Source organism: Patagioenas fasciata, chromosome 10, assembly GCF_037038585.1.
Source record: "Patagioenas fasciata isolate bPatFas1 chromosome 10, bPatFas1.hap1, whole genome shotgun sequence".
NCBI lineage: Eukaryota > Metazoa > Chordata > Aves > Columbiformes > Columbidae > Patagioenas > Patagioenas fasciata.
Genome location: NC_092529.1, coordinates 2,622,696 through 2,636,044, shown reverse-complemented (window position 1 = coordinate 2,636,044; position 13,349 = coordinate 2,622,696). Strand labels below are relative to the sequence as shown.

General features: G+C 44.2%; 1 protein-coding gene across 1 annotated transcript in view; it reads left to right on the top strand.

The window, feature by feature from the left end:
• EEFSEC (eukaryotic elongation factor, selenocysteine-tRNA specific) overlaps positions 1-13,349 on the top strand; it is a 100,385-nt gene that overhangs the window by 66,506 nt on the left and 20,530 nt on the right. The window contains exon 6 of the mRNA XM_065845988.2: positions 1,263-1,419. Coding sequence (XP_065702060.1) covers positions 1,263-1,419 — 157 coding nt within the window. The remainder of the gene's footprint in view (positions 1-1,262; positions 1,420-13,349) is intronic.

Genomic DNA, 13,349 nt, shown 5'->3' with positions numbered 1-13,349 from the left:
GATTGGGTGGTGGTTCTTGTTTCCACGTGGAAAAAGAGCTGTGGAGGTTTCTTACCCTGCCAGAGGTCCCTGGTGCTGTGCAGCCCTTGGAAGGCTGGTGATAGCTTAGCAGATAAACCCAAAAAACCCCAAATTCAATTTCTCATGGTAGATTTACCACCATACTGCCATTGACATGAAAATAGAGGCATACCTGTGTAACAAAATACTAAACAAGGTACTCCTGTTCGTGGAAGAGGCTTTGGGGAAGGAGAGTGGCTCAACAAACCTGCAATACTTGGAGTCATCAGTTAAACTGAATAAAGGGGAGCGTTCAAAATGGGTTATAATCCTTTACCATTCTAACTCACTTTGATCTTTGAAACCCTTAGGTTTATCTATTATAAAATATGAAGAAGAGCAGCAACTTTTGCCACTAAAAAAAAAAAAAATATTGAAAAGATTTAAAGTGATTACCCCTTATTTCTTGTGACAAATAAATGCTCTTGCTATGACTACGAGGTGCAGGCGTTAGGTGTACAAGGATATTCACACCTACGGGATTAGGCTCACTTGACTGCACCTTCTCCTTTGTAATGCCGAGGGGAGGGTTGTTTATCTCGCCTCACCCGCTGCCCTTGTGCCTCTTGTTCCTGATAGCTTAATTAAGAATTGGGCTTGGAACGGCTCTTCCCGCCGGGTTACAAACCTTGAAATTAAAATTGGACACAATGGTCATAAGGCTTTCAGTTTAACAAATCAAATACGTATGTAAAGGTGAATATCTAAAAGTCTCTATTTAGAAATTTGAAGTAATTCTGTATTTTTTTTTTGAAGTGTAGCTGTTGAAGGGCAGTTCTGGAGCTGGGAGACGGAATGGTTTATGCAGGTGATAATATACTTAGCTGTAGGATGAGTAATGGAATGAACTTTTTGTGAGCGTAGCTACTTAAATGACTTTTACGGAGAGGTTTCGAAACAGAAAAGAGAGTTTAATTAACTGATCTTGAAAGCATTTTCTGATGCAGGTTTTGTTCTATCTCTATGAGTAGAAAGGAGGCGAAAGCAGAAATGTATTATTCACTTATTTTTTCTACAGTTTTTGACATGAATTGCCTTAATCTCAGCAGTTTAGATGGTCTGTCTAGAGTTTTGTTCATTCATAAGGATAACTGGTTTTCCAGGAGCAGGGGATAGAAGTCACCAGATTCATTGTATCTCATAGATATAATTTGGTTCGTCGCTTCAGACTGCAGGCTCACGAAGCCCGATTTCTCTTGCAGGTGATGGATGATTACAGCGTGATCGGTCGCTCATTGTTCAAAAAGGAAACAAACATCCAGATTTTTGTGGGTCTGAAAGTCAAACTATCTACGGGAGAAGATGGAATAATAGACGGTGGTTTTGGACAAAGTGGTAAATTTAAAATCCGAATTCCAGGTAGGTGCTTGTCGGCTAACAAGTGCTAATTGTGGAATCATAGAACAGTTTGGGTTGAAGGGACCTTCCCAGCTCCCCCAGTGCCACCCCTGCCATGACAGGGACATCTTCACCAGCTCAGGTTGCTCAGAGCCCCGTCCAGCCTGGCCTGGGATGTCTCCAGGGATGGTTCATCCACCACCTCTCTGGCCAACCTGGGCCAGGCTCTCACCGCCCTCAGCATAATGATTTTTTTCCTTATAGTCTGAATCAACCCTTCTTTAGTTTTCTGTTGAGTGTAGGTGATGATCTTTCCATATTGCAAGTCTGAACGTCACTAGTAGTGTGCAGAAATCTTGAAATCGGCTCATACTCAGTCGGATCACTGATTACTTGGTGGATTGGACCTCTTCTAATTAAATGATGGTGGCTGTGACTTACATTGCACAACTGAATGGCCTGAAGCCACATTTCCTGTGTCAAACTCTGGTCTCAAAACGACTCATTGTTAAGTGTCAATAGTATCGAAATCACACTCTGCCCAGAAAGGTCTGTGGATATCTCTGCTCTCTTAATATACATGTGATTTGCACCAGAGCCCTTCTGAACAAGTAAAGGAAAGTAGACCTGTGCTCATTTTTACCTGTGGCTATTTGTTAACTATAGTATAGTGGATGCAAGTTCCTTAAATTGCCTCTGTTGTGCATGCTATTACCTGACTTGCCTCCGAGCAAAAACTGCTTGACAAATGACTTTTTGGAGATCTTGAGAATTGGTTTTATTGCTTCTGCCTCTTGGTTTTATGATATTATATATTACTGTATTATTTTCATCTTTGGTGAATTAGAGTGAGGATTTTATACCTCTTTAGGTTAGAACATGGGGATTGATGGGTACTGGAGCTTCTAAGTGTGTCAGTGCTGGGTTTTTTTTCCTCCTTAAGTTAGGAAAGTAGTTCTGAGCCTTTTCGATAGGCAATAACAGGTGCTGCGTTTAACTCAGGTTGTGGGATAAGTTTTTAATGATTCTTGGAGCACTTTCTATTTCTGTAGTGTCTTCAGCCCATTTGTCACTGGTTAATCTTCCGCCCTCTTTAGGGAGACGAGCAAGATTATCTCTGTCGTACAAGCGGAGAAAAGAAACCGTGATGTTCTGTGACAGTGAGCAATCACATAGTGATTGATCTACAGAAAAACGTGGAGCTTCCTGATTTCTGGACTGTTTTCCATTTATCTTAAGACTTGATGCAAGTGCACTAATTTTGATCACAGCAAATTTCCTTTCTTCTTTCCATCATAAGATAAGAATTTCTGACTAGACACAAAACCTCCCGTATTCTGTCGTAGCTGTCACCAAATGCTGAACTTTGCAAACAAGTCTGAGTGCCTGATTAGCAAGGACCGTGCATATTTAAAAAAAACAGAATTTGCACCATGTTTGTTTTGCGTTTTATATTCTAGAAAAGCTTTTAAGCGTTTCTAAGGTAGGTGCCTTTAGGTAGGTGGTGAAATGATGTGTAAACGACCTTAGCGCTGAAAATCAAGATGATATCTTGCTTAAAAATGTAGTGTTCTTAGTAGCTTTTATCTCCCGGAGGCAAAAATACGATGACAGCGAAGAATGCCAGGAGGATGGCGTTTACGTTGCTGTTTCCACATTTTGGATGGAGCAAATGGTTCTTCATGGGATGGGGAGAAGCCCAATAAGGAACCTTTGTCACTGGTGTGGATGTAATATAATTGTGAACCAGCAGTCACATTTAGGAAATTGTAAGCAGATTTAGAAAAGTGCTTTTTGCTCTGTATATCGAGTTAGTGGGAGGAAATGATACCTTTCACCAAGGTGTTCATTATCTAATCTCGGGTATACTCTACTGATGTTTAACAGCAGCCCGTGAAACAGAGGACCCTTTATAGTTTGTTCTTTCATTGAGAATAATATGTAGCAGAATAGTAGAATTCAATACCTCTCTAAGGCAGGCAGAATAATACAACTTAGTTTTCTTTAGTCTGGGTCAAATCTGGGTATTCTTGCTATCTGGAAAGAAGAGGCAAAAAGCTAAATCAGCTCAAGCTGAGAGTATCAAACGAAGTGTGGCCGGCGAGGCAAAACCCACACAATTCAGATGGTCCCTGCGAACCTGTGTCTTTAAGAGCTGCAGAGATTTGTGTGCAGGGGGAGGGCTATTGCTGTAACGCTGTTTAAGTCAACTGCAGTTCACATTCCTGTGTTAGGTCAGTGTTGCTTTTTTAATGTGTCTGCATCCTGTTTGTGGCTTTTTAGGTTTTTTTATGATGATTATTAAATTTAACTGATCAGACTCCCCTCTCTCTCCTCCCATTGTTCAGCCTTGCTTCCCCTTCTATAGTCTCTCTTATAGACTTATTTTGTGATTTTTCTGAAGTTATTTCCCCACGATTCCTTCACAAACGTATCGGTGAGTGGGAGGGAAGGGAAGCAAATGTACAAGTTGAAAGGTGCCTTGGACTGTCTTAATCAGTCAGTCCTCTTGGATTTAAAACCAGTCTTAACCTCTAGACTTGAATCGCTTGATCGGGTCGTTAACCCAACGGCAGCTAAGGACTGGTTTTAGCAACAAACTTCTGCACGGCAATAAAAAGCAGGTAGATGTATGGTTGTGTGCTGAGTGTTGCTGGCATTAGCAGCCTGTGGCACGTTGTGGGGTGTTTTGTGTTCCCACTGATCCCAACAGCCTCCGGCTCAGCCGAGCAAGCCCTGGGCTTCCCAAGTGTCATTCGTGGCCACTTGGACGTGGCTCGTGTTTGCCCACGGGTCCATTGCAGCCTGGGAACGTCGGCTGTGGGCTGAGACTTGGCAGAACCAGCTCTGTTTCTTATTCTGGCACCGCTTGTGTGCGGCAATAATTCAGATACTTCTTACTGCTCTTCTGCTCTCTGAAACGGGGATAATTACTATCCAGTCTGCAAAGGAGGACCAAAAAAACAATCTCTGATTTAGATTTATTCCAGACTCGGAGCGTATTTCTTGAAAAGGCTTAATTATCTTTCTTTAGAGTACAAAAAGCACATCTAGAGTACAGCATGCAATTGGAAGTTCCTCGGTCGCTGAAAGATGTCAGCAATTTGGAAGAAATTCAGGGAAGAGCAGCAAGAATGCTGGAGAGGCTGAAGGGATTTGATTTATGAGGGAAGGAAGATGAAAAGAAACGCATGAGACTTGGCTAAATGATGTCTAAGTGGGAGATATGATTATCTGCAAGTATTTGAAGAACATAATGGAGAGGGATCCCTTCGGGTGGTCCAGGGAGGTAGAAGTAGAGCTCATAACATGAAATAAAGCAAAGTGTAACTTGACTATTGAGAGCTGTTATTTAACAGAGACCCCTGGCAGTGCCAGATCCTCTTTGCAGAGGAAGATGTGGTTCCATTTTGGGAACGCTCATGTGTAGTTGGCCTGGATGTTTGCTGGCGTCTGGGTTTTTTAGTGGGAGAACAGTGTATTTTTCATCTTGTTTCTGGTTTTGCGTTCGGGCACGGTTTTATTGCTTGAATGACAAGGTATCGTGCACTTTGTAGACTGTGTCTGGTTTGAACAGGCTGCCCAGGGCAGTGGTGGAGTCACCATCCCTCTGTTCTGAAGGAATAACCCAGATGTGCTCCCCAGTCCAGGGCACACGGCACCTCTGGGATGGATCCTGCAGTGCGAAGAATTAACCAGCGTACCTTATTGTTGAGAATCTGGCATATTTTGCGCATCAAATTAAGGAGTAAAAATGCTGAGTATTGTGTTTCCCACTTCAGTGCATCGTGGAGACGGTTTGTCGTTGTGGTTTGGTGGATGGGATTGCGCTCCGGTTTGCAAAGTGGTGAATGATGTAGCGGGAGGGCTTTGCTGTAGGAGCTGCAGGTGAGCAGCGCATCTGCATTGTTTCAATTCCAGTTAAAAACCGGAGATTTAAAATTGAGATTCAAATAATTTATTTTTTAGCACTCCACTTAAGCGAGGAAGTTGAACAGAGGTCAAATGGTATGAGGGAGATTAGTTGTGCAAAGATAGAAGAATGTAACAGGAAAATAATGTATGTATCCCATTGTTTTCTATAACTTTCCCCTTCAGAGGTGTCTTCATTATATTCTTTTTTGATATGTCTTGTTTTTATTATCAATCAAGAGGTTCTCACTTCAGGTAGCTCTCAATGCACTGATGTAGCTGGCACTTGTGGAATATTAGTTATTTTTTTAAAACAATTGTAGGTAAATGTCATATTCTCCACTTGAATTTGGAGGGCAGGGCGGTCCCTGCTGACATCAGCAGGATTGGGGCAGTCTAAACCTTTTCATTGCACTGAGAGTAATTAAACACCCTGTCACTAAGCAGCACACTTGTTTTTTTTGGTGGGAGATCTTGATATTTGGAATTCTTTGTGTTGCATTAGAATAGGATAATCTTCCTTTCTTAGGCCAAATGAAATTTAGGCCTGTTTAATGTCTGCGTTTTCCCAGCCTGGCTCTTCGTTTAATAAAAGCACATGGTTGGCAGCAAGGGGCTGGTGAGTTGCCATCCCTGGCGGTATCAGGTGAGGCCGAGCAGGATTTCAGTCAAGAGGAAAAACAAAAGCCCAAGGGCAAGGAAATCTGTGTTGCTGGGTTTTATTTAAAAGCTGGAGATTAGCTCTGCTTGTTCTTTCGCAGTCGCTCTTCCCCTACCCTCTAAACCAAACAAAACCCCAAATCCTTCAGGGGTGCTTCAGGCGCCAATCTGCTCCTCTGCCTTGTGTTGGCCGGGGAGCAGGGATGAGGATGGAGAGGGTTCTTGCCAGGGAAGCATCACCGCGTGATCCCCTCTTGAGCGGATTAAACTGCAGCGATGCGAGAGTCCCGGTGAGCACGGAGGAGCCGGGAATTTGTACTGTATATGTACAAAATTAAGGAATCAAACCAGCCTTGTATTGACCTTTGAATATCCACATTTACTGACCTTGGAGCGTTCTTTTTGCGGAGTCAAAGTCAAGATTTACACTCGTTCTTTCTGAATGAAAACTGAAGTCAGGGAGGTGTTAATTTATTAACTGCCTCTCTGCCTCATTCACCTGAGTACCAGTAGATCCTGGTCTTGACTTTAATGATGGAATTGCAGGTCTAAGTCTCTAAATTTAGATCTCTGGTTGCAAAGGTTGGTTAATGGTGTGTACCTGGGGGAGGTGAAGACTCCTTGGACATCAAGTTGCCACTGGAGCATCTGTTGAGCAGGTTCCTCTTCTGGGATTGAGCAGAAACAGGTGGTAAATTATCAGACCGCATGTAACACTGCAATGTTTGAGTGTCATAGAATCATAGCATCATTTCAGCTGGAAGAGACCCTCAGGATGGTGTCCAACCATAACCTAACTTTAGCACTAAAACTGGGGAGGAGAAAGCTCCAGCTCCTGTCCAAGCCCTGGTGTTGGGTGTAGTGGAGTCTACATTGGGTAACTGAGCAAAAAATGAGACTGAGCCTTGTTTTTTACCTCCTACACACCCTTTTTATTCCTGCACAAGAGGAGCTGCAGGAAAGCATCGTCGATGGAAAAACCACTGGTGGTTCTACACCATATGATGGAATCCTGTGTTTCTTCCCTGCTCATCACGTCCACCAGTGACTTGGAGCCGGAGCTCGGGGTGGTCGCCAGGAACATCCCATTGCTCTGTGACCCATTGTGTGCTGAACCTCTTTCCCTGCCCTGAATAGCGAAACACCTGATACTTGCTATAGTGCGAGCTGATCTTTGAATAATTCCCAGAGGACCTGTAAGTCCCGGATTACTGGCAGGACACATCGGGGATTGATGGAGCTGAGAAAATGCTGCGTTCTGAGCTCGTATTTGCCATCACTTCACTGCAAACGTGGACCCTCTTCCACATTATCTAATGTCTTTTGGCTTCGTTCTGCGGTTGTGTGAACCTGCCCCATCGGACGGTCACAAACCTTCCTGACCCGCTTGGGAAATCCTGTGTCAAATGGGGTTCTGTTACTCTGAGTTACCTTTTAGAAGGAAAAAAGGGAGTAAAAAAAGAACCATGGTGGTGGGTGGCAAAATTAAATATTCGAAATGAGACAGTGAAGCAGGTTATTTGCCTATAAAAGCGATCCAACCCTATTTTACATGTGTGATGGTTGCAAAGCTCTGTAGTCATGCAAATGCAGAATAGAACCGTATTCAAGTTTTAAAATTCCCGCTGCGTTGTCATTTAGGATGTTTTTCACTTTGAGATGCTTCGCTACAGACCCAATATCCTGTTCCTTATAGACCAAATTCTGCGTTTAATTGTGATTTCGCTGGTTTTTATGCTGCTGAAATTGCAAACGGTTTGGATTAGAATGTGGTGTGGAACAAAATAAGGGCTCTTGCTTTCCCGAAGCACCGCGGTTTGGTCTGACAGCGTGTGCTGTTTGCAGCACGCATGTGCTACCTTGTGTCGAGGGTTATTTGTTGTCATGTTGAGGTGTTTCATTTTACAAATTCAATACACTCTTGCTGTACTTTTGAGTGTTAAAACATTCTTTTTTTTCTCGAGAAAGAATGCAGCTAACAGTGGGTTTTATTATGTGTCTATACAGATTGGCTAGGCAACCTTACAACACAAAAAAGAGAGTTGTGTGTAGTACCTTATTTAATGAAATACAACAAGGGCAAGTGTAGAGTCTCACATCTGGGCAGGAACAACCCCAGGTTCCAGTATAAGTTGGGGAATGAGCTATTAGAGAGCAGTGTAGGGGAAAGGGGCCTGGGGGTCCTGGGGACAGCAGGGTGACCATGAGCCAGCACTGGGCCCTTGTGGCCAGGAAGCCAATGGTACCTGGGGTGGGTTAGAAGGGGGTGGTCAGTAGGTCAGAGAGGTTCTCCTGCTCCCCAACTATTCCAGAGTAGGAAATTAAGACAATTTGGTAATTCAGAGAACCTGTTCTTCCCTGTGAAAACTGATTAGCTGCCCAGTTTCATTTTTCCAGTGTTTTACCCTAATCTATTTCTTATCATCCCCATGCCCAGTGCTGTCGGTTCACTTTGTTTGACCCTTTACCTTTTCTCCCTCCTCAGCCCCTTCCTTGCCCCCACAACCCTGAGCAGCCTCAGCTGCTTTTTGCTTTTAAAGTAAATACATTAATAGCTACAGAATCCCAAGCCAGGAAAATGGAGCCGTGCCATCCCTTCAGTTATTCTGTTTCATCCTATACTGTCTCTTCGTATATAAATGAAGAATATTGTTTGTATGGTGCAGCCTTTCACTGTGCGTCTGAAGATTTTAAGTCAGTACATGGTTTTGCTGCCAGGTACCTATTTACTTCTGAATACATTTGTTTACCTACTCAGCTTTCTGTCTGTGAAAGAATAACAACATTCCACATTTCTCTTTTGACCAGTTAATGTAGGGATGTGTTAAGCTAAGGACTGTTTGTCTGCCTGTTCCTGAAGTATCAGCTCATCAGGATTGGTATTATAATATGAATACGACGTGAAGAATATGCGCTTGTTTTCTTTATGACTGAAATGAGTTATCTTTTCAAGCTGGCACGATGGGCCGTGGGCTGTGCCAAGCAGCGTGTGCCGGGTACCACCACCAGCAGAGGGAAAGACGACGTTTCCAAGGACCGAAAATGTGCTAAAGAATGCGAGTTCCCGCTGACAGGAGCGGGCTGTATATCACAGAGTGGGGATTTTCTTTTCATGGCCCATTACAATCGCCTGTTCTCACAAGTGCCTCCTCAGAAGATGTACGGAGATTACAGTCCCTCTGCAGCTCCTGTGGATATTGATGCCCGATTCACCAATCCCTGACTTTTTTCCCTAGTTTTTCTTCGTATTTTCCTTGCTGTGCTCTAAGCAAGTAGTGCGAGGACATGGTGTAATTGGTTTTAGTTGTGTTTTTCTTTTTCTGTCATTCAGAGAAAGGCTGAAGTTTGGGCTCGGAGGAAAAAATGGTATTGACAATCCTTAGTCCTGCAGTGTTGCAAATGAGTTTATTTGAATAACCTTACTTTTGCTAATTTCATAAAGAAAGGATGGATTTGTAATATACACAAACAGTTGCTTTCAGGCTGGTTAAGAAGAGAGAGAAACGCTCAAAGTGTGGGGAAGGATCTGTGTTATTCAGACCTTTGTTTTGCTTGCTGGTGGTTGGGAATCTCCTGTTAAAAACCTGTTGATTTTCTTCTCTACTTAAAGCTTTTACTCCTTTATTATGTAGACATGGTTTTGATTTCAGGACACATGTACATATGGATTACACATATAATAAGTGGAAGCATGTTATGGATTCTCTGCTCCTTTCATTGATCTGGGTAGTTAGAATTGGTTCGGGGTGGAAAAGCCCAGCTGTCAGCAAATTGACGGCGGGTATTTCAGTCCGCCCCTGCCGCTTATTTCTAATTGAAGCTGTCTGAGCCGGTCTTAATACAATTTAGTTATCGCAGGCCAGAAGGATTTTATTTACGGAGCGGGGCCTGTTGGAACTTCCTCCGACCCCGGTGCAGCCGCGAGCGGGCGATGCCGCCGCAGCCGCCGTGCCTGCCCCGTGGAGGCGGTTCTTTAATAAGGCAGGGATTGATGTCTTGTGCGGTTCAGGGGTTAGGTAAACAGCAGCCCCTCGGTTCAAGGCTCTCCATGTTCAGCTGTTTGTTTGTACGGATCTCAGAAGGTTAGGTTGGCCTTTTTGACATCCGTGGGGAGCTTTCCTGACCATGGGATAACCTCATCTGCTCCAGAGTCGCTCGGGAGGTGTCGCGTCCCTTTCTTTTTAGGGAAGGTATGGGCTGAGCGGGGTGTCTGCAGCTCGTACCTCATCTCTAGGAGAGGTGGGGGGAATCAGAACAGTAATACTGGCTCCATCTTCAGTAACTAATAAATAATCTGCATGTGTAGTATATGTAACTAATTACTGTGCTTCCATTCTCAGGCTTGATATTCGCACACAAAGATGACCGGTACATGTGACTTAGGTTCTTACTCACCCCAGGGAATGGCAGGAAGATGTGCCTGGGAGGTTTAGATTGGACATTAGGAAAAGGTTCTTCACCCAGAGGTGCTGGACACTGGAACAGGCTCCCCAGGGAGGTGTCACAGCCCCAACCTGACAGTGTTCAAGAAGAGACTGGACAACGTCCTCAGACACACGGGGTGAACTGTGGGGTGTCCTGTGCAGGGACAGGAGTTGGACCCCATGATCCTTGTGGGTCCCTTCCAGCTCAGGACATTGTGATTCTATCGAATAGCACTTTTGAAAAATCAATGACCTACATGCTTAATTTGAGCAGAACTTCGAGGTTAAGTCTTACTAATTAGTGCTTCTATTGAATGGCAGTGTCAGTCCGTTAGTGGAATAGGATAAACCCTGAATCTCAATGAGTAGCCCTATTAATAATTTTTATTTAAAAATGAGCGGTGGCGAGGTTATGAGCAGAACTGCGAATTCAAGTGTGCGTCCTGTGGGGTTCATTTCCACGGCTATCGTGTCCCAGTCTTCCCTCTCCACAGAGCCAGACGATGGTCACACAAGAAGTGAGAAAGGAGCAGTGTAAATTCATCGGGGCCTTGATGCAAGATAGATGTGGTGAGTGGAGTCGTTGTGGAATTGAGGATGGCTTTAAGGGTTGGCAATGTGCTGTGTCACGCGTGTGAGCGACCGCTTGTAAAATGCGCCGTGTTATGGGGTTGGCTTAAATCCCAGGATCTGTTGAATTAGTTTTTGCTGGTTTGATGTCTGACGGTTAGTACTTCATTTTTCTGCAGCACCTCAGCGCGCAGACCCAAACAGAGCTCGGGAAATACTCTCACATACAGACGGGGGAAACTGAGGCACAAGAGCGGGTTGTGAATCACCTCTGGACATTTCTGAGCGTGCTGAGATCTGTCCTGACCCCTCCTGTCTTGTAGCCCCCAGCGTTGTGTTGCTTGACCTGTGTCATTGTGGTTTTCTTGGGATACAAGAGGTTTGTACCAGCCCTGGAGCTCATCAGGAAACTGGAACTTTGGCTGGTGGTCTCATATAAGACAAAGCTATTGAAATAATCCTGTCCTGTAAAAATCCCAATGGGTGGCATCCCGGCTGAAGGGTGACATGGAGGCCCCTTCTATTCCGGCTGAGGTTTCCCAGGGCCAAAATATGAACGTCGTGTCGCTCTTTTAAATAATGTGTGGGGTCCGACTTGAATGTTGGGTTTTGTATTTAATCAGTATTAATATGATAACAGGAATGTGACAACTGAAGCGAACACAAAGAGATTATCTTCTTAGCCAAATGTATCCATTAGCTAGGAAATATAGGTTTCTATTAAATGAGGCAGACAGATGGGCTATTGGAGGTGACTGAGAACAGGAGAGGGAGGGGGCGAGGAGGTGAAAGTTGAGGTTTAGAAAATCTCTATAAAAATAAAAACAAACCATCCATCTCGACGGTTGGCGTTTTACCCTCCCGTTGCACTTTAGGGATGGTGCTGCGATTCCTATCGAGAACATTACACTGAAATTTAATCTAACAGAGCACTTACTCCTCCTGCCAAACGCCGGCTCAGACGCTGCTTCGCTCCCCCGGAAAAGAGTGGCCAACAAGGCTTGAAATACAGGACAGTGTTGTACCATCCTCAGGAAAACTGCTCTGGGATCCCAGGGGAAGGCAGATTAGATCTTGTCCCTCTAGTCTTCTTTATTCTCATATTTGGTAGGGAAGCATGTTGGCGAAACAAAATCACATTACAGTGTCACAGAGCAGTCGGGAAGTAAATAATTTGTCTATGTGTATGTGCTTATATGAGTCCCCATGTAATAACTATTGCGACAATGTTTATAACCGGTGTTTGAAACCCAGATTATAACAGTATAAATAATTTTAGATAATGCAGATAACGAGAAGAAAATAACATAATTAAAAGAATTTTACAAGACGGACAATTCGCTAAGATTGATGGAGTAACACAATACATTTAAAAAAGCCTCTAAAAACACAAACACGACAGTGGGGAGAGGAACCATCTGTCCCTCAACCAGTGCAGCCTCAGCCTGCTCTGCAGGACGCTGGGGTGATTTTATTTGGGTGTTTGTGTTGGTTTTAACTCTATAGGTGTTTTACTTGGGGAAAAAAGAAGATATTAAAGGAGCCACATAGGGTGGTGCTGCCCGGGAAGAGTGGAATGACCGCCAACGTATTGAAGTTCGTGTCTCTGAGAGTTGCTCCTGATTTTTCCTGCGTGTGAGCGGTGAGAGTCTGCTTGGCTCCAAACAGGTTTTCGTTCATCGTTGACTCTGATCTTCCATCCCATTTTGATTTTACTGCTTCTGATTATTTCCCCCTGGAAGGTGCCAAGCTCCTTTTGGCTGAGCTTTGTGTGGGGTTTTAGATTTTGGTGATGGTGGGGGGATAGGAAAGGATAGGACGGAGTGGGGATAGCGATGGAGGAGCAGCATCGCTCCTCTGGCTGTCCTTTCCAGCACAGTTTCAGAAGTGAATTTGATGTTCTTTTCCTTTTAAACTCCCTGTCTGCATTACTTCAGCTCGATTTTCATCTGGAGTGTTAACAGAGATGGGATGCAGGGACGTCCAAAGTGGACTTTTCCTGTCCCTTTACACTTGGCCTGGTGTCCATCTTTGCGAGCCAGTCCCAAATTCACTTGAGGAGCCCAAAACGTGTGATCTTACAACCTCTTGGTGCACGGTGCTTCTAGAAATACAAACTTTAAAACCAGGTAGGTTTTGTATTTCGCTATGGTGTTGCTTACTTATGTATACTGATTATATTATTAGTAGTAGTATGTTATGTATAGTGATTATATGATACCTGATGGGGTGTTTGTGAGGGGTTGTGGGAGGTGGGAGCCGTTTTCCAGGCTCCCCTGTTGTTCCCACTGGGGATCCCGACCCACGGCCCTGCTTTTTCGGTGTGTTTAGTTAGGAGGGCGGGAGGTGACCGAGCGGCTGTTCCCCTGACAGGGCGGCTTTAAA